The sequence below is a fragment of the Malus domestica genome, chromosome 06, assembly GCF_042453785.1.
Source record: "Malus domestica chromosome 06, GDT2T_hap1".
Classification (NCBI taxonomy): Eukaryota; Viridiplantae; Streptophyta; class Magnoliopsida; order Rosales; family Rosaceae; genus Malus; species Malus domestica.
The window spans coordinates 18,404,913-18,425,533 of NC_091666.1; the positions used below are offsets into that span (position 1 = coordinate 18,404,913).

The 20,621-nt window shown below is 40.8% G+C and overlaps 1 protein-coding gene and 2 long non-coding RNA genes across 3 annotated transcripts; 1 reads left to right on the plus strand and 2 right to left on the minus strand.

Moving 5' to 3' along the window:
* Window positions 1–672: 672 nt before the first annotated feature.
* On the minus strand, window positions 673–1,330 carry LOC139197036 (uncharacterized). The gene is made up of 2 exons (XR_011582009.1): window positions 1,095–1,330; window positions 673–1,016 (listed from the first exon to the last, which is right to left on the minus strand). It is a non-coding gene; the product is annotated as an uncharacterized lncRNA (long non-coding RNA).
* A 936-nt stretch (window positions 1,331–2,266) lies between these two features.
* On the plus strand, window positions 2,267–4,554 carry LOC103429050 (probable CoA ligase CCL9). Its single transcript, XM_008367198.4, has 4 exons — window positions 2,267–2,738; window positions 2,845–3,889; window positions 3,982–4,085; window positions 4,163–4,554. The coding sequence occupies exons 1-4, from the start codon at window positions 2,298–2,300 to the stop codon at window positions 4,379–4,381; spliced, it is 1,809 nt and encodes a 602-aa protein (XP_008365420.3). The 5' UTR covers window positions 2,267–2,297; the 3' UTR covers window positions 4,382–4,554.
* A 3,093-nt stretch (window positions 4,555–7,647) lies between these two features.
* LOC114825531 (uncharacterized) lies at window positions 7,648–9,365 on the minus strand. The gene is made up of 3 exons (XR_003774288.2): window positions 9,159–9,365; window positions 8,863–8,939; window positions 7,648–7,993 (listed from the first exon to the last, which is right to left on the minus strand). It is a non-coding gene; the product is annotated as an uncharacterized lncRNA (long non-coding RNA).
* Window positions 9,366–20,621: the final 11,256 nt, after the last annotated feature.

Consider the following 20,621-nt stretch of genomic DNA (forward strand, 5'->3'; position numbering starts at 1 on the left):
GACCAATCCTACACCTACTAGGACTATGAACCTAGTCCTTAGCTAAGCTGGATTAGTTTCCTGGATATCCGATCCCGTCGAGACTCCCCATTGCACTAGGATTCGTCCTAACCGCCCTAGGTTTGGACTCCCACGGGTTGACCGATCCATGGTCCTTTTGCCGCCCGGCCTCCTGGGCCGAGAGTGATCCTACCCTCGGCCCAAACTATTATTTTGGGCCCAAACATTGCCCCCTCGCTTCTGAGGTCCTCGGCCTGAAACCTTCGGCCGAGTTTCGGCCTTGAAGAAGCGAATCTACCACTCAGGATCCTAATACCCGAGTTCCAAGGCGCATTTATTGAGCACGATCGCACGATCTTGACCCTGCTAACCCACTCGCCACGTGGCGTCTTCTAACATGGCCAATCCCCCATAATGACGTCTAAGGCGTGCGGCAGCCTGAACCGTCTTGCCATCACCATGTAAAAAGACCTAGTCTACCTAGGTTCCTTATCCCATCATTATCCAAGACCATGACTTTAAAATCATCAAATCCCCAAGTTTTTTTTCAATCTGCACGTTCATTGCTAAACATCCAAATTAATTTGAACTGTACCTCTTACTTGAGGATATAATTTGCATCATATCCATCCCGTTTAAGAATATGTCAAGATAATTCAAATTAAAAGATAATTATGATAAAAACCATAATATTATCTTTTAACAAAAATATTTTCACTTTTCCATCCGACGGCTGAGAACTATGTTTACTCTACGGTCTCGATTACACGGGCCGATGATGTAAATTTGGGTCCAAACAGGACGACATCGATAATTATTTAATTTTAGAACTCAAAAAGATCAGCAACATTGAAGGTAGGAGAAATGCTCATAGAAGAAGGAAGATCCACAACATAAGCATTATCATTAATCTTCTGTAGAATCTTATAGGGTCCATACTTGCGTGGCTTGACCTTGCTGTAAGTCCCAACTGGAAATCTTTCTTTCCTCAAAAACACCATCACAGCATCACCGACCTGAAACACATGGGAACGCCTATGTTGGTCAACCGCCATTTTGTATTTTGCATTTGTCTGTGCCAGACGTTCACAAACCTTTGCCTTAATAGCCTGGATGCTTTCTGCCATCTTTTTAGCAGCAACACTCACACTTGGACCCTTAGGGAGCTTGATGAGGCCCACTACATGCTTGGGGATAGTAGCATACACTAAGGAGAAAGGAGACTTGCCAGTTATGTTGTGAACAACACTGTTGTAGGCAAGTTCAATTTGAGGAAGAGCAAGGTCCCACAAACACTACGAACCATGTTACCCATGGTGCGGTTTGTAACCTCGGTTTGACCATCCGTCTGTGGGTGAGTCGTAGTACTACGCCACAAATCTGTACCAAATAATTTCCACAAGGTAATCCAAAAATGACTGAGAAATGTTGAATCACGATCAGTAGTAATAGACTGAGGCACTCCACATAGTCGCACAATTTCTCGAAAGAAAAGTTGAGCAATGTGGAATCACGGTCATTATTATTGTTATTGAAAGACGTTCAAATGAACCTAAACATTTTTCAAATCATTCAATTTGAAATTATTTGGCAAACTAATGTTTAGATGGTTTGAAATCATTCGGCAAAATAAAAAATGAGTGTTATAAGATTTGAGAAATATGGGGTGTATAAAAAATATGGGGTGTATGTAGAAAATGTATAGTGTATATTGAGAATGTAGGTGTGAGGGTATTATGGGAAATGAAGTGGGTGTATTAATATAATTTTTAATTGAAAAAGCAAATATGAGGTGTATTAAGTATGTGAAGTTTATTCAACAATTTGTGGGGTGTTAATAAAATAAGCCTATCTTTTATTTCAAAAAAAAAATTAAAAAATCTACAAAGCAAAATTGGCATATAACACTAAAAATGAAGTTCCCGTCCATGAAAGTCACATGGGCTGGGCCCACAACCATCCCATAAAAGAGCCCAAAACGACTCTTCGTCCTCCCTTCGCCCTCTCTTTCAACATCCATTCCCCGCCACCGAATCATCCATCACATTTCCCAACCAATCCCGCCGATGGTCCCCACTGGGTCGGCCAACCTGGCAAGAGATTTTTCATTGGGATCGTTATATAGAATGATACATCAAGTGCTATTATATAAATGATGAAATATGTGTGTTAAAAAATTAATAACATAAAAAATAAAAATTTTCACCACTTAGATAAAAACACGTAGTATATCATCTTTCATCACAACTAAAAATTTCTCCAACCCAGCAACTTGTTGACGTGTCGGAAGGAACGACATGACGCGGATACCTGGATATGCACCTCCCAAGGTGCCGCACACTCTAACTGACCAGCAACAGAGCTCCACGTCTCCCCTCCGGTTCCAGCCTCCACCAAATCCCACCCCTCCCCTCACTTTCCCGAACCCTATAAATATCAAACCTCACTTCTCCAATCTTCATATAAATTCGCTTCCATTTATTATTTCTATTTTATTCTATTTTATTCTCTCAAAATATTTAATTTTATTCTTAAAAATGAAAAGTCCGACTCTAACCGGATTGCTGAAGCAGGTCGCGGCGGAGTTCCCGAACCACCGCGCCCTTTCCGTTTCCGGAAAATTCGATTTGACCCACGCGCGGTTGCAGGAGCTCGTCGATCACGCCGCCACCCTCTTAATTGCCTCCGGCGTCGCCCCAAACGACACCGTCGCACTCACATTCCCCAACACCGTCGAGGTATCTCATCGTTTTATTTGGTTTCCCAGCATTTTCTCCGCAACCAAACAAGTTTTTTAACTAAAAAATAAAATATATGACGGGTTTTTTCCCCCTTTTTCTGTAGTTTGTTGTGATGTTTTTGGCGGTGATTCGGTGCCGGGCGACAGCGGCGCCGCTTAACGCGGCGTACACGGCGGAAGAGTTCGAGTTCTACCTTTCCGACTCCGAGTCGAAGCTCCTGATCACGCCGGAAGAACCGATTCATGCGGCCAAAGCGGCGTCTTCGAAGCTCAACATTCCTCACTTGACCGCCAACCTGTCCGACGCCGCCAGCCACGTGACTCTCTCATCCGCCGTCGAGGCGAGCCCCGACTCGGTATCGCAACTCGTCAACGACCCGTCCGACGTGGCGATCTTCCTCCACACGTCGGGCACCACGAGCCGGCCCAAGGGAGTCCCCTTGACGCAGCTCAATCTGGCCTCCTCCGTCCAGAACATCAAATCTGTCTACAGACTCACTGAGTCGGACTCGACGGTGGTCGTCCTCCCTTTATTTCACGTCCACGGATTAATCGCCGGGTTATTGAGTTCCTTCTCCGCCGGCGCCGCTGTGGCCCTCCCAGCCGCGGGTCGATTCTCCGCTTCAACCTTTTGGTCCGACATGGTCGCATACAACGCCACGTGGTACACCGCAGTCCCCACCATCCACCAAATCATCCTCGACCGCCACAGCAGCAAACCCGAACCGCAATACCCGAATCTCCGGTTTATCCGGAGCTGCAGCGCCTCGCTGGCTCCGTCTATTTTGGCGCGGCTGGAAGAATCGTTCGGCGCGCCGGTTTTAGAGGCCTATGCGATGACGGAGGCGACCCATTTGATGTGTTCGAATCCGTTACCGGAAGACGGAGCCCACAAGCCCGGGTCAGTGGGTCGACCCGTGGGTCAGGAGCTTGCGATTTTGGACGAGAACGGTGCGATTCAGCCGGAGGGCGTGAACGGCGAGGTTTGCATTAGAGGGCCCAATGTGACTAAAGGGTACAAGAACAACGCAGAAGCGAACAAAGCAGCTTTCTTGTTCGGGTGGTTTCATACTGGGGACATCGGAGTTTTGGATTCCGATGGGTATTTGAGCCTGGTGGGTCGGATTAAGGAGCTGATTAACCGCGGAGGTAACCAGATGAATCCAAAGTGCACTCCAAGGGTTTAATAAAATGCGGCAGTGAAGTGTGGCTGACAATGTGTTTTGTATTGTTGCTTTCAGGGGAGAAGATTTCGCCGATTGAAGTCGATGCAGTGCTTTTGTCACATCCAGAGGTTGCCCAAGGCGTTGCATTTGGAGTTCCTGATGATAAATATGGCGAAGAGGTATAAGCGATGCGACATTTCAAGAAGTCGATATTGTTTGTGCTTGATTATTTACGTATAATGTGTTACGTTTGTAGATTAACTGTGCCGTAATCCCAAGAGAAGGCTCGAGCTTAGACGAGGAACAAGTGATGCGACATTGCAAGAAGAATCTGGCTTCTTTCAAAGTACCCAAGAAGGTGTTCATCACCGACTCTCTTCCGAAAACTGCCACCGGGAAAATCCAACGGCGGATCGTGGGGGAGCACTTCCTTGCACAAATATCCACCGCCAAAGTTCCCAAGTTTGGCGCTTAATTCTACTACAATTCCACCAGCCTAGCACAAGAACATTTTTTAGTTTAATTTTGGCTTAAATGTCAAAATGGTCATGTGTTATAGTCATATGGTCAATTTAATTCCCATTTTCAATTTGGCCAAGTTGGTCATCATGTTTATCTTTATTAGCCAATTAAGGACATTTCATTTAACCTCTCGTAAAAAATTCATATGAAAAATTATAAGGAATATAATTACCATTTCTCTTCACATAAACAATCCTAATCAATGAGACATAACATACATGTATAAGAGATAATACTTCCAATCTGAAAAATTATTAAGGTTGACATAAAAAGAAGAGGGGTTATCTTTAGGGAGGAGGTTGGGGAATTGGGAGGAGAATAATTTTTTTTTAATTTTTAATTTTATTTCATTTGAAAATATTTTAAATCAAATAAGTAGTTTTATAAATAAGTTTATAACAATTTATGAAATTTTCAGAGATTATATGACGGTATTTTTTTTTTAATATATCAATATTTTTATACTAAGAAGATGGAGAGTTCTGCTAAACTACACAATTGACAACCTAATTTGATATCGAATTCGCCATTAACGAGATTCGAACCTAAGATCTCTCACTTTCAAATGAAGAGGAATACCATCATAATGTAGTACTAAGTGGCAGATAAAAATATTCTTAATAATACTGAGATCATTTTAACATTTAAGTTTTTAATTTTTTATTGTGTAAATTACATAGTAGCCCTCCAGGTTTGAGGTCTATTGCAATCTTATACAACATCTTTAAAACATTTCACTTTCATACCTCAAGTACTATTTTATTCCAATTTCATACAACCGTTACATTTTCCATCCATGGATCTGTTAAATGCTGACGTGGCTGCCACATATATGCCACGTGGCAAATAAAATAATTTTTTAATTTTTTTAAAAAACCTGAATTTTCTCAAAAAAAAAAAAACAAATTTGAAACCCACATTTACAAGAAGAAGAAGAGGAGGGAGGAAGAAAGAAAAAGAAAAAAAAAATAGAAACCCACTGCAAGAAGAAGAAGAGGAAGAAGAGGAAGAGGAATAGGAAGAAGAAGAAGAAGAGGAAGAAGAGATCGGGGTGGGGGGAGGGGTCGCTGGGCGCGGGGGGGGGGGGGGACGGGAGGAGGGTCGTCGGAGGAAGAAAAAAAAATAGAAACCCAGATCTGCAAGAAGAAGAAGAAGAAGAAGAAGAAGAAGAAGAAGAAGAGGGAGGAAGGGAGCTGGGTCGGGGTGTGGGGGCGCGGGGGGGGGGGGGGGACGGGAGGAGGGTCGTCGGAGGAAGAAAAAAAAAAAAAACCCAGAAAAAAAAGAAGAAGAAGAAGAAGAAGAAGAAGAGGGAGGAAGGGAGCTGGGTCGGGGTGGGGGGAGGGTCGCTGGGCGCGGGGGGGGGGGGGGGAAGGGAGGGGGGTTCTTATTATTCTTCTTCTTCTAGTCGCTGGGGGAGGGACAAATTATTTTTTTTTCTTTTCCTCCTTCTGATCGTTGGTTGCAGATGTGGGTTTCAATTTTTTTTTTTTGGTTGAGAAAATTCAGGTTTTTAAAAAAAATTAAAAAATTATTTTTTTGTCACGTGGCAGATATTTGGTAACCACGTGGCACAAATGTGGCAGCCACGTCAGCATTTAACGGATTAATGAATGGAAAATCTAACGGATGTATTATATTGAAATAAAATAGTACTTGAGGTATGAAAGTGAAATGTTTTAAAGTTGTTGTATGGGGTTGTAATAAACCTCAAAACCTGAAGGGCTACTGTGTAATTTACCCTTTAAAACACATTGGTGTGACAGTGGCACAATTGTTAACGTGTAGTGGACTGGTGTGCGCGTATTTTATTTGACCACAATGAATATTGACGAGGATGTTGTTTGATTCGACTTTGATTCCCCTGGCTTTGTAGGGCTAGGACTATTTATCTGGGTTGGTTTTGATTCCGAGGGCTCATACTTTGCCACTTTCCAACTCCAAGTCGATCGCCACTTACTCAAATGGTGGCGGCCTTTTTACTTTTATAAGGGAAATGTCTTACTGTAATAATCCACTTTCTTTGGTTGTACCTTCCACAAAACTTGTTTTTTATTTTTTTATATTTAACTGTCACATCATTACTACTTTTCGTATTATAGTACGGAATAATTACTATAGTCAATCTTAAGTGAAAGATTTCTAGTTCATAAAATTTTTATATTTTTCGAAAGTCGATATGATTTTTATTCAAAGCCAAGAAGAGGATAGAATATACTACTCAATACAAGGGATGAAACTATCCTCCTCAATAAAGTCGCAAATCAATACAAGGGATGAAACTATCCTCCTCAATAAAGTCGCAAATCAAAGAGGGAGTTTCATCAAACCTAGCACAATCAGTTCCACAATGGAGGGCAAAACAAACAAGCTTATGAGTTACAAAGTTTGCTTGGCGACGGATGTGGGACGTAGTAGCTTCAGTGATCAAATGTAGCAAAAACTTGACATCTTATATGATAGATTCGATAGTAGACATATTCGTAGAAAACAACTTTAGAGCTGAAATTATTTGTAGCCTACGGGCTATTGAGTTTGCTTGACTAATAACAATATTTATGATCTTGTCATATTGTTGAGAAGCACGCACAACACTATAAGGAGCATTTTTGCTCACCAACCTAAACCTTGGTATATGCTTACTATACATCTAATTATCTATTATGTGTCACTCATTTACACGAAACATAATACCTGTCACACCCCAAAACTTGAGGTGTGAGATTAAGTAAAATAAATAGAACAAAGTGGTCGTTTAAGGATGCAAAACAAATCTCATCTTAAGATTATGTTGACGAAAATTTAAATCCCCCAATTTCCATAAAGTTAAACTACAAAAGTCAATTTAAAGAAATAGAGTTAAAGATCTCATGGTAATACAAACTACAAAAGCGACCTGAACCGTAAAATTCACCGAAAATAGCTTGTTCAACCAAAATGCGTGAAAATTTCCAGATCCAAAATAGACCCATGAAACTAAGTTGTGTCAAAATTTCATTGATTTTCGAGATCGGGAAGTATAGGAAAATGTTAAAACTAAAACAGGCATGCTGCTGTTTTCCTGTAAGAACAATTTTAGCAGTTCCAAATTACTTTGCAAATAAAACTATTTATATTCCAAGGAACAAAAATCTGAATTTTTTTTCAACATACCACTTAGGTAATAGATACACACCCACAGTTTTAAACATAACCAAGCTCATAGTGATTCTTCAAGAGCCGTTCATAAAACCTTACAGATTAAAATAAGTTCACAAAAGACCTTTAGGGCTTCTAACAAGAAAACATTTTCAGGCTATTTGAGGAAAATGTACATGAGCAAAACTATACGAGCCAAAAGACGAGTAGTTATATATACATGGTTTTCATGGCCCAGGTAAGTAGAATCCCCAACCCACTGAGGTCGATATCATTTTAGTCTACTACGCCACAAAAGGATCATTTACAAACAGAAACTAACGATACAAACACTTTGGCAGCTCACCCAAAAGAAGTGTACTCCTGGACTCCCGTCAACTAACCCACATTAGAGCTGCCACTTGAAAATCAGCTAGTCGACTCTACACACCTGAAAGTACATGTTTAGAAAAATGGGGTGAGCATAAAATGCCCAGTAGGGGTAAGTCCGTAGTCATTTAAAATCTCTAGTGCATGCCAAAAGTAATAAAAGTGATTCAAAACAGTTTATTTTCACCACCACGTAATCCAACAAATTGAAATATGCCCAAAAATTTATGGAAAGTAACATGTGACAGAAAAACCAAAGGTTTCGGAGCATTAGCAGCTTGATAACAACGGTACAACACACAAGTTCAAAAATCACTTCTTTTGTCCTAAGAATAACAAAGCCATTATCATTTAAAGAATCACTAGCACACCAAATCACAAAGATCTTCTTTTATCCCAAACAAGTGACAAGCAGATTGGAAAGAACCGTAATATACCTGGCCAATACACATATCACATGTATTTATCACTTTCATAACTCATTCTCACAGCCCCCACACATGGAGCTTTCCCTGGGGAACCTTGGGTCACTGTGCCCATAATCAAACAAATTCATGGGTCATTGTGCCCATTCATACATTTCTCAACATTCTCAACTGCACATGTATTACACCACTGTCCATCTACTTTCACAATTTGACATTCGTATTGAGATGCTTCAGTATTTGGTATTGAGTAAAATAAGAGGCATGCACATCAAAACAAAATCTTGAAAAATCATTTCAATCACTTTAAACTCACCAAAGTTTTAGTAACGGAATTCGAATCATTAAGATCAAACCATAGTGAAATATTTTCTTCACTTCTTTCACATAATCGAAAAAGAAAACATTTTAAGTAAGCTTCAAATAATGCTCAAATGCCATCAATCCTTGATCAAGTAAAAAATGAAAAACCAAAATATTTTATTTTTGATTAAAACTCCCCTACCTCAACACAATTTCTTGATATTCAACTTCCAGGGTGTTCGTCGACTTGTGTCATCCCCTTGTCCTTCTCTTCCTTATCTATAAACAAGAAAAATCATTACACACCACTTATACAAATATCTAACAATATACCCTAATTCAAGGTTAATTGGGGACTTAAATCAAACACTTGGTGCTCAACTCTAAAACTATAACATGAACTATGATACCTTCATGTTCTTTTACTCCCACCCAAACTAATTCATGGGTTAACAAACCATAAAAATCAAATAGATCCCAAAGGTAAGAAATGGATACCTTAAATGGAGACAAAGGAAAGATCCTCACTTGTTCTAATCTTCACTAGTAAAGAAAACTAAACTCATCTTCCTTAGATTTCCTTTTGGACAAGTGAAGAGCTAAAAGGGGTAAACCCCCTTCATTACTTTCGGCTGGAGGGAAGGCATGAAGGGAAAATAGGGATTTCTAGAACCCATCCCTTTTTTTTTTATCCCAAACGTCAACTTTACCTTTTTTTTTCTTTATATATATATATATATATATATTTTTTTTTTTTTTTAATGGCCAAAGGCCAATTGATCTAACCTCAAATAAGGCAAATCAATTTTTGCTAACAAAGATCACAAGTGATTCACTCTTATTTGGCTAGTTGATATTTACAATACCCGCTGCAACATTTGGATCATGGGCACCTACATAATTAACACATTTTCAGCTAACAAATTTCTCAATGTAAATATCAACTAGCCAAATAAAAGTTGCAAGTGCAAGAAAATAGGACCAAACGGATTTCAATGTAAATATGTTTAATTATTATTAAATTAATATTCAAAGCAATAAGTTTTCTGGTAAAGATGTTGGTCAACCAGAGTTGGAAACTAAAGTTTTCCCATGGTCACTATTCTGAGCACGAGAGCAAGTCATAACACAAACATTGTGGTCCATTTTATAGATATTAGAGGAGAGGTGTGACACTCTGTCCCTACTTTTACGATTTTTTTTTTATTTTTAAAAGCGTGAATTGACAAAAATGCCCTAGAGGCGAGATTATTGATTTTTGTTGACTGTTAGTTCATGACACTTATGAACTATTACTTTATCATATTCCAAAAGTACTCGATGGTGCGAACGTGCACGCAAGCAGAATTGAAATCGGAACTATGACGGAGGTTTTACAGAACTATAAATTCGAAAAGTACTTTTGTAAAGACTACTATTTATTATTTTATATATTTCTCATAATTACTATATTATTATTTTAACATTATTTTGTTATTATATTATTATTTTAAAATTAGTTGAAAGAAATGAGAGTGATGAACGAAGAAGAGTAAGGGAGGATGAGAGTTTCAGGAGGGGAAAGAAAGGGGGTGGTGGCGAATCAGGAGAGGAGAGAGAAAGAGGCTGCCCAATGGAGAGAGAAGGAAAGGAGGGGAAGGGAGAGAGTGAGAAGCTACGGATTTTCCCATCCTCGCCCATTTCTCCTTACGACCTGATTGCAACCCGAAGGGTTGCATGATTTCGATGGGATTTTCATCGAATTCTTCGGCGAAAATTGGCAAACCACCACCACCATACACCTTAGAGCCATCCAAGCTTCCAATTTCATCCAAACCCAACTGGGTTTAACCCCAGTTTCGAGAAGAACCGCACCGATGGATGCGACAGACACTTGTGGTAATCCATCCATTTCCAAAACACTTACCTTCAATCACCACCACCAAACACTTCTCTGGAGACCAGGAACAAAGCCCAAACAATGGTGGAGGCGTTGGAGCGGGTATGGAGGTCGATTTGAAGCACACCCAAAACTAGGGTTCCGACCGTTCGTGGGAAAATTCAGGCGTTTCCTGCCCGAATTGGACTTCAGCTCAGGTATGAAAGTTGTTCCCCTTGGCTTGTTCTACATTTCTGTGAAATTTGAGAATTTTTGGAATTAGTTGAATTTTCCGGCGAGTCAGGACAATCGGCTGCCGCATCCAGCTACGCATGGACAAAGACACCACTTTACCTCCCTAAGCTAAAATGGGTACCTCAATTCCATATTAGACATCCGATTGACAAAATTCCATTGTTTGGTTATATTTCCGTTAAGAGCTGCCACTTGGTTATTATATGATTTGACAATCCGACAATTGGATTGTAACCAAACTTTAATACGTAATAGTACATAATATTTGAAGATTTTAGGAACTGACGGATCGAGAATATGACGTATGGATCTTCCCGGATGGGTTTTCTAAGTTTGTAAATCTAAATGTCGGTCGTCATTTAATTTTAGCGATTGGCGGAGATCCGACCGTTGGATCATTCCGAAACTTTAAGATGATGTTCTAGAAGCTTAATGAAACTTTGGGAAGTTATGGATCAGAAATTCGAAGTGTGGATCTTCAGGATCGAGTTATGTATGGTTGTGGACCCTACCGTCGACCTTTGACCGACGATTGACTTTTGGTCAATGGGTTACAAATCATTCTAGAACATCCTTCGGGATATGTTTTATGTAAGTTACGTGTTCTATTGATAAGAATTCTAAGATGTGATTTGATAGTTGTTCTAAGCGACGATCGTTCGTGACTCCTCGATATTCATGCTAGGGAGTTGTAGCACGGACTTCAAGTGAGTGGGTCTTTTCTTTTATATAGTATATACGTATTTGTTAGTTTCCATTTATAAATTGAAATAGAATTTACTACGTATGCCTAGCTTATAGACTAACGCTTATAAGAATTAGCGAAATAACGAAAAATTACGAAGTGATCATAAATTCTATGGGATGCATATGTATGCGTATGTTTATTGATACCATGAATATACCTACGACTATGAATGATATTATGCTGATTAGAATTATCGAACCACTATGGCATGACTATATTTGTTGATGCACAAAACTAGTGAGGACTTTGGTATAACAGAAAGTGTCAAGTTTGTGACCTTCGCTAGATTGCTCCGGTCGCTAGTATGGATAGGTATGTAAATGGACAGAAACAGGGAAGCAAACACAAGATGTATGTGGTTCACCCAGATTGTCTACGTCTATGGAGTAGAGGAGTTCTCATTAATTGTGAAGGGTTTACACAAGTACATAGGTTCAAGGTCTCCTTTAGTAAGTTCTAGTGAATGATTTAGTACAAATGATATTAGAAAATATTGTGAGAGAATGATCTCCTTTTATAGAAGAGAGTCTCTAGCTTTGTTTTGACTTTGACACGTGTCGTGCTTTGATTGGCCTCTGATGTTAACACGTGTCGCGTTATGATTGGCCTTTGATGTCGACACGTGTCGCGCTATGATTGGCCTCCTGGTTGGAAGGAGATTCTTATGGATCCTTGGTGGTATAACGTTGATCAGTGCTCAGTAGTTTTGGGATTGGTCAAGTATGGTACAAACAGTGCTCCCCTAAGTTCCCGAGTGAGAGAATCTCATCGGTTAGGGACTTGCAAGATCCAAGCCATTGAGTAATCATGAAACTTCTAACTAACGAAGTGTGGTATCATTTTTCACTTGCCTTATTTGTCTTGTTTATACCATATTTAGGGCCTCCGCATTTAGACCTCGTACAAATACTCGGGGGACTTAAATGTAATTATGTGATAAAGGAAGGGGCAAATATGTAATAAGTGAGGAGTCCTTATTCTATAAAAGGACCCCTCACCCTCACAATTACAGGAGGCTATTTCTGGAGCCTTCTCACCCCCTCTCACATCTCCTCTCATTACAGAGGTTCTCTCCCTCACCTCTCAGAAAATACAATACAATCAGTGTGGACGTAGCCTAAACCTTGGGGTGAACCACGATACATCTTGTGTTATTTACATTTGCAGATTCAAGGTCGGATTTATGTTGTTCCAAGACCTTCGATTTTGTGCATCAACATTTGGCGCCGTCTGTGGAAATCGACACGAAAAGCTATGTCGGTTCTCTTTCATTTTTTCACCTCCACCGTGAATCTGCAAAATCACGAAAACTCAGAAACCCAATAACCTTTCTCTCTGTCTCGTACTTTCATTTCATTTCCTCGACTGTTCACCACCTGAAGTCTAGTCAAATCCACTGAAATCATCAGAGCAGGCAGCATGCAGCATGCAGTAGGCAGTAGGCAATAAGCAAGCCTCATTTTTTATGCTTTACTTTTGAGGTTGGTTTGTTTGAGAGTCTTCTCCTTCTGGTGGGATGAGTTGGAATCCAACTTCACAAAAGCCCTCGTCGCGGTACAGTTCGTACGATGCCCGCTCTTCAACGTCCTCGCACTTCTCCGACCCCTCGTCTTCCAGAAAGCTCAAGCACCCCGCTTCCTCACGCGCCATTGTCAAATCCAAGCCCTCGGATCCCAACATCTCCACGATGGTAAAAAAGTTCATGGAAAAGTGGTCTAACGTCCAAGTTCAAAGCAGACAGAAAGATAGAGAGGGAGAAATCGCCACCACGAAAAATGGCTTCCTTCGACGCGTTCAGCATGGACGGCGACAATCTCCATGCTTCCAACAACCACTTTGACCTGGACGACGTCGTCATCGAGAGCTACGCTGACTACGGCTCCTACACCGACCGCGCTGCCGCTGTCCCCGCCTCCCTGGATATTTCCAAATTCAAAGATCCCAGCGCACTCGTCAATGGGCTGCGCTTCATCGAAACTGTTCAAGAAATAAGACAACAATGGCGGTGGCGAATACGTCATCAACCACGTCAACTTTCTCATTTTCAGCATTTATGACGTTCTGAACCTCGAAAATGGCCAACAACTCATCAAAGATTGCATGGCAGAGAGCAAGAGGGTCGCGATGAAATCTTCACCGCATCGGGAAGATTCGGAGGTTATCAACGCCTGGGGAACTCATGAAGGGGCTCGAAGAAAGACGAGACATGCAGCAGCAACAGCATGCCGATAGCATCACTATCTTCTCATCTCTCTCCTCTGACGGACGAGACATGCAGCAGCAACAGCGACCAATGTCAACTCAATCACTATCTCCCTGACAATGAAAAACCAAGATGCATGCCGATAGCTCACCAGTTTTCGGCCATGGCCAAACTATTTGTGTCATTGGAGCTGGAAACTGTTTGGGAACAGGAAGTCTGAGATCACTGCGAAGCGTCCCCTTCAGGCGGAGGTCATTCCCGTCTTACCCTTCAGGCGGAGATCCAACTCTACTTCCATTGCCTCTAGAATAACAGCAACAACAAATGATCCTGGTTCTTGCGTTGAGAAGAGAGAAAGTGAGGAGAGAGAGACTTCAATCTTCTTCCTTTCTTGTTGTTAATTTCTATCAATACGTGCTCATACAATCTGAAGATGAGGAAGTCGACGAATGAGGTAACAGTGTTACAACGGCGTTTTGTCTGTTAGGTTAGTGTTACGAGTGGAAGAGGATGAGGATACGAGATCAGGGGAAAGGAATAAAAAAAACAAGATCATGATGGTGTTGGGAGAATATTTCAGAAACAGGAAAAGTAAAAGGCAATGGCTGGCCACAGTAGTGCAACTTTGTGGTTTTCCCATCATCCTTCCCTACTTTTTCTTCCCAGCAAGTAGAAAGAATCCAACCCCTGCAGTTTTGAAAAGCAGAAAAGTAGTGGGAAACAAAGCAGAAAAAACAGAAACAAAAGCGAAAGCAAAGCATAAAAAAACCAAGAAAAAGCAGGAAGCAAAAGAGAGGCCTTCCTCTGCAAGAGCACATGGTGACACTGCAAAAGTAAGGAATAAACACCCCACCAGAATGATGTGATGTACTTTCCTTATTCTTGAGTGATGTAATTTATTTTCCTTATCTTTCGGAGACATCTATATAAACCCTATCAGAGGGTAACTAAAAAAAAAAAAACAGCCCAAAATAAATGGGCTGGAATGTTTTGTAGAGGGCGAAGGCCTATAAGCCTAAAATAGCACCAACCAAGTCATCAAAAGTACGCCTAGTACTCTAAAATTATTCGGCAACATGCCTCTATTATCACCAACCAGGTGACCAAAAGTATGCCCAATACTCCAAAAATTATTCGGCAACCTGCCGCTATTACCACCAACCAGGTGATGAAATGTATAACCTGTACTCCAATATCATTTGGCAACTAGCCATTCATGCCACCAACTAGGTGATGAAAGGTACAACCCGTACTCTCCTTCATGCCACCAACCAGGTGATCAAAAGTACGCCCAGTACTCCAAATTATACATGAGCATTACTCATGTCATTCATACATAAACATTCATGAGCATCACTCATGACAATCATACATAAACATTCATGACCATCATTCATGTCAACATTCATGAGCATCACTCATGTTAACATTCATGAGCATCACTCATAACAACATCCATGAGCATCACTCATGTCAATCAACATAAACATTCATGAGCATCACTCATGTCAATCAGCTTTAAAAGCGTCATCTACAGAGCTCTAGCTTCAAAAGCTTCATTTATAGAGCTTTAGCTTCAAAAGATTCATTTACAAAAGCTCCAGCTTCGAAAGCTTCATTTACAGAGTTCTAGCTTCAAAGTTTCACTTGTAAAGCTTCACCTACGAAGCTTTAGTGCAGGGTATACAAATACCGCCTCCGAACAACCACCACTTCAGCCCATACATGGATTCAATTTGAAGTCTCCAGCCAACAGACTCTATTGACCGAAGACTCGGGGGACTACATTATGTACCATATATTGGGCCTCAACTGGGCCTCATGAAAAATACTTGGGGGACTTAGCCCATCACTTATGTATTGAGGAGCGAGCCCTTATTTTATAAAATGGACTCCCTCATCGTCATTAGAGAGCATCAACTCTAGCATATTATTCATGTCTTGAGGAACGAGCCCTTATTTTTTAAAAGGGACTCCCTCACCACCATTAGAGAGCATCGCCGCCTACTGAGCACCCGCCTCGCCGCAAGCATCAACTTTAGCCCATCATTCATGTATTGAGGAGCGAACCCTTATTCTATAAAAAGGACTCCCTCACCTTTAAAGCCACAAGCCGAGCTACCAAGGCAACATAAGCCACGAGCCGAGCAGCCTCGCAGCATGTGCTACTTATAGTTGAACATCATTTCAAATTGGGCACCGCCTCATATCGAACATCAGTTCAAGATAACATCTAGTTATTTCAGCCCACACATGGATTGAATTTCAAGTCCCCAGCCAAAAGACTCTCTTGACTGAAGACTTTGGGGACTACTGTTTATACCATATTTAGGGCCTTCGTATTAGACCTCGTACAAATACTCGGGGGACTTAAATGTAATTATGTGATAAAGGAAGGGGCAAATATGTAATAAGTGAGGAGTCCTTATTCTATAAAAGGACCCCTCACTTTCCACAGGCTTATTCTTGAACTGTGCTAGAGGATTTTCTGGTTTGCTCCAGAGTATAAGTCCGACTTAAGAATTTGAGGGTCAAAACAAGTCCATCAAATCAAGAGTTCGTTCGACCTTGATGATATATGATACTTTTGCTGTTAACAAAGTAGTTGAAGTCGTATGACGAGGCTTTGCTCTTTGGCGACAGTGCTAGTGAAAGGTTGTTGAAGCTTCTCAAGTTCTTCAGATAGGGCAGCGATACGAGCTTGGATTTGACTTAGACTCTTCCGTCTGGATTGTGCGGTTCTGCAGGAAGGGCATTGTGCGGTTCTGCATGAAGGGCATTGTGCGGTAGTGATCTGTTCCAGCTCATCGTTGAACCTTCTGCTTCAATCTTTTGCGTCGTAAAAGTGGTGCGTAACCTTTGCATTTAAATGGTCCTTCAGAGCACTACTCATCATCGACTTATCTATGCATGGCAGCTTTAGTGTAAAGCGTCAATATCATATCAACTGTTCTGAGGTATTTGCTGAAGGAATTCGTGACCTTGACAACAGTTGAGGATGAGTACTTGAGAGCAATGCTAGGTAAACAACCAGGAAAAGGTTTCAGGTAATCAGTTCCAGATCGAAAGTTTGATTTCAGGTTCCGACTGATTGCGTTCTTTCTCATTGTCTTACAGGTAAAAGCAAGGGTAAAGGAAAAAACAGGGAAAAAGCATGATATGGGATACTTTTGCTTTTAACCCTGATGATATGAGATACTCTTGCTCTAGTGTGGCTGGTTTGCAGAGGTATTATCATGGGAGAAGGAAGCTGAGTATTTTGAGAGGCTTCATTAGGAGTGCTCTCTCTGATGCGAGGAAGGGTTGAGCATTTTTGCAGGTCTGCCTATCCATGGAGGATGGAGATCGACATATATATGAATTTCTCCAACAGCAAGTAGTAATGCTGTTCCTTTACCCTTCTCGGTCATAGCAATGTAGTGGGAGCTGCAGGATTCACGTGTTTTAACTTTGTCAGAGATATTTGACAAAATGGTCTGTGGTATCCGGAAAGCTGGTGTTGCGTGTGAAGATTGTAGACAAATTTTATCCAATGACATCTGGCTCTTGAAATTCGAAGAGCGGTGTCTCTTCGATTTTCGAACAAGAAGATATGTTGAAGATCTGGCTCTTGAAATGCGAAGAGCGTTGCCCTTTCAATTTTTGAATAAGCAAATCTATTGGAGATCTGACTCTCAAAATTCCAAGAGCGTTGCCTCTTCGATTTTTGAACAAACAGACCTGTTAAAGTTGTATTCTAGGATATGAGGAAAATTTGGGCATTCTTGTGAGCATACTTTGCCACGAAAGATGAAGGTTGACACATCTAGGGATTTGCCAATTAGCTAGTAGTGGTGCTATTCCTTTACCCTTATGGGTAATAGTAGGGTAGCTGAAACTTTGAAATTCTCGTGCCTCAACTTTGTCAGAGTTCTTTGGCAAAGTTATTCTTGGTATCCGAGGAGCTGATGTCGAGTGTGAATATTGCTGATAAATTTTACTCAGTAAAATCTGCTTCTCGAAATTCGAAGAGTGGTGCCTCTTTGATTGTTGAATAAATTGCCCTGTTGCCCGTTCTTTTATAGGAGCACCAATTGTGTTCAAGAAATACGTTGATAAAGTTACCGCTTGTAGGAATTTCCCCCTATTTTTGTATTTATGAGATTTACTGTACCTCATTTTTTCTTCATCATTTCTGAAAATGTTAGGCCCATCCGACTGTCGTTTAGACTTGAATACTGTGGTAGAGGTAGCCATGTCTCCTCAAGACAACATATGACGCCCATCCTTCTTATCCCATATTGGTCCCCTTACCATTGGGGGACTCTGTGATGAAGAACGACATGACCGTTGTGGTGGTGGCCAAGAATCTTTTCACTCCCATAGATAACAGACTATTTTCCAAATGGTTCGATGAGTTGGTTGTTAAGGATTCTTTGGCTCTCAGTGTTCAGAGTGATAAGTCTCAAACATGAGATCAGAGCGCTCAAGCATGAGAACAAACAGTTGCATATGCTCGCACATAGCTATGCTATAAGCATGAAAATAAAGCTTGACCAGTTGTAGGAATCCGATGGTCATATTTTAAATGATCATCAGAGGTTTGTGAGTTTATTCGAAAGGCATTTATTGCCTTCATCATTTGAAGCTATACCACGTACTGAAACTCCAAATGATCAACCTCTGGTGCCTCATCTTTCTGGGGTTCTGCCCAATACTGAGGTTCCAAATGATCACCCTCATGTGCCTTCTATTTCTGGGGCTCTGCCGAGTGCTGAGATTTCTCATGAGCAACCTTTGTGAAAGCCCCATCCTGTTGGTTTGTTTTGATTTATGTGTATGCACGTATTTGTAATTTATTGAAGATATCAATAAATAAGCTTTACTTTATTCAGTGTGTTGTGTTAAATACACTAAGGCATCATTCACTAAGTTCTTTGATTTTTTTCTTTTGTTGAAATTTGCATGTTGAAACTTCGTGGGTGGATCCTGTAGGTTGAAATAGTGCTCCCCTAGTTTCCCAAGTAAGGAAAATTTCTCGGTTGGAGACTTGAAAGATCCAGACCATTGGGTGGTTGTGACACTTTCGAGTATCGTGGTGTAGTAGCATATGGTAGGAGTCCCCCAAGTCTTCGGTCGAGGGAGTTGACGAATGAGGTGTCTTGCTAGTAGCCAATTTTCCAAAGTAACAAAACTTCACCATTTTCCTTACTAAGTGGTAGCCCAAAACTCCTCCTTCATATATATTTGGTATGAAAGTTGTTAGGCCCAAAGAATGGGAGGCCTAGGCCTTTTTTTTTTGAATTTTTTTCTAATTTTCGAAAATATTTTTTTAATAGGTGAAGCATTAATGTTGAAGCTTTGTAGGTGAAGCTTTGGTGTTGAAACTTTGTATGTGAAGCTTTTGTGTTGAAGCTTTGTAGGTGAAGCTTTATAAATGAAGCTTTGTAGGTGAAGCTTTGTGGTTGAAGCTTTGTAAGTGAAGCTTTGTGTGTGAAGCTTTGTAGGTGAAGCTTTTGTTGGCACTATAAATTGGTTTTGCTTCACACTGTCTTGATCAAGAGTGTGTGAAGCTTTTGAGAATTGTAGTTGCCCTCTATTGATGAAGCTCTTGTTGGCACCAGAAATTGATTTTGCTTTACACTATCTTAATCAAGAGTGTATGAAGCTTTTGAGAGTTATGGTTGAACTCCTTTGATGAAGCTGCTGTGTTCACCTCCTCCCCCCCCCCTTTTTTTTAGGGGGAGAATGGGAGCTGTGAGTTTGAAATTTGAAAACTCCCTAGCTTGTGTGGAAGTTTGAAGACTTTCCATGTGGGGTTTTCTCATGGTTTGAAATTTGAAATTTGAATTTCTTTGGCGATGTTGAACCATATAAGAATGATAAGTTTCCACTCTTTTCATTGTCTTCATTTACTCATTTTGTAGTGATTTTTGGAGATAGAGTGCTCTTATAGTTGAGAGGGTTTCCGGCAATGCTTTGCACCATCTTCAGTTGGTAGTCTTCTCCACTATATCAAATGCTTTCACTCTTTTTGTTTGAGTATTCATGTATTTGGTTAAGAACATGATGAACTGGTTGAGCTTTTCTTCATGCCTAGGAACTTCTTAGGTTTTGATCCTTTATGTAGTGATAGAGTTTGTTTCTGTTTGTTGTAGATGTTAGAGCCTGGAAGTCCTAATGATGAAGGCTCCTCTAGCTCTAGCTCTAAGTTTGAGCCTGCGATGTCAGAGTCTTCAGGGCCTTTGTTAGAGTTTTGTACAAAAGAAATGTTAGATGATCTTCAAAATTGTTAAACCTTAGCCAATGTTGGTTCTTCCTCCTTCATGTTAGTGGGTAAGGGGGTTGTTTTTGACGCCATACCCATATTTCGCTCTGAGTTCACAATGGACCATTTAGAGAACAACTTGTTAGATAACAAAAAGTAGCTTGAGGCCCTAAGGCAGTCATGTAGTATCCCCCGTAGTGTAGGAATACGTTTGGTGCATTGTGAAGAATTGCCCTCTAAGCCGCTTAAGGGTCATGTTATGTTCTACACCAAGATACTAGTGACCTTAAGGGTGAAACTACATTTGCACCCGTGGTTGCAACAAATGCTATCTTTTATTGGATATGCGCCTGGGCAACTCAACCCTGGTTTCTAGGATACCTTGGTCGGGTTTTATATCATTTAGATGGAGTGTGGGTTGGGTGAGCCTTCCTTCCATCAATGGCATTACAGCTATAAGATGCACTCGGTGAAGTCATGCACTAGTTATGCCGAGTGTGCGTGTCGAAGCGAGAGAGAGCGTATTGTCTTTGGTAAGAAAAAATGCATACTGCACATGGAAAAACCGTTGGTGCTTTCTTTACAATGATTGGGAGTATGCTAAAGGTGTCACGCCTGAGCGACGTGTTCCTACTCACATCCAGACTGTA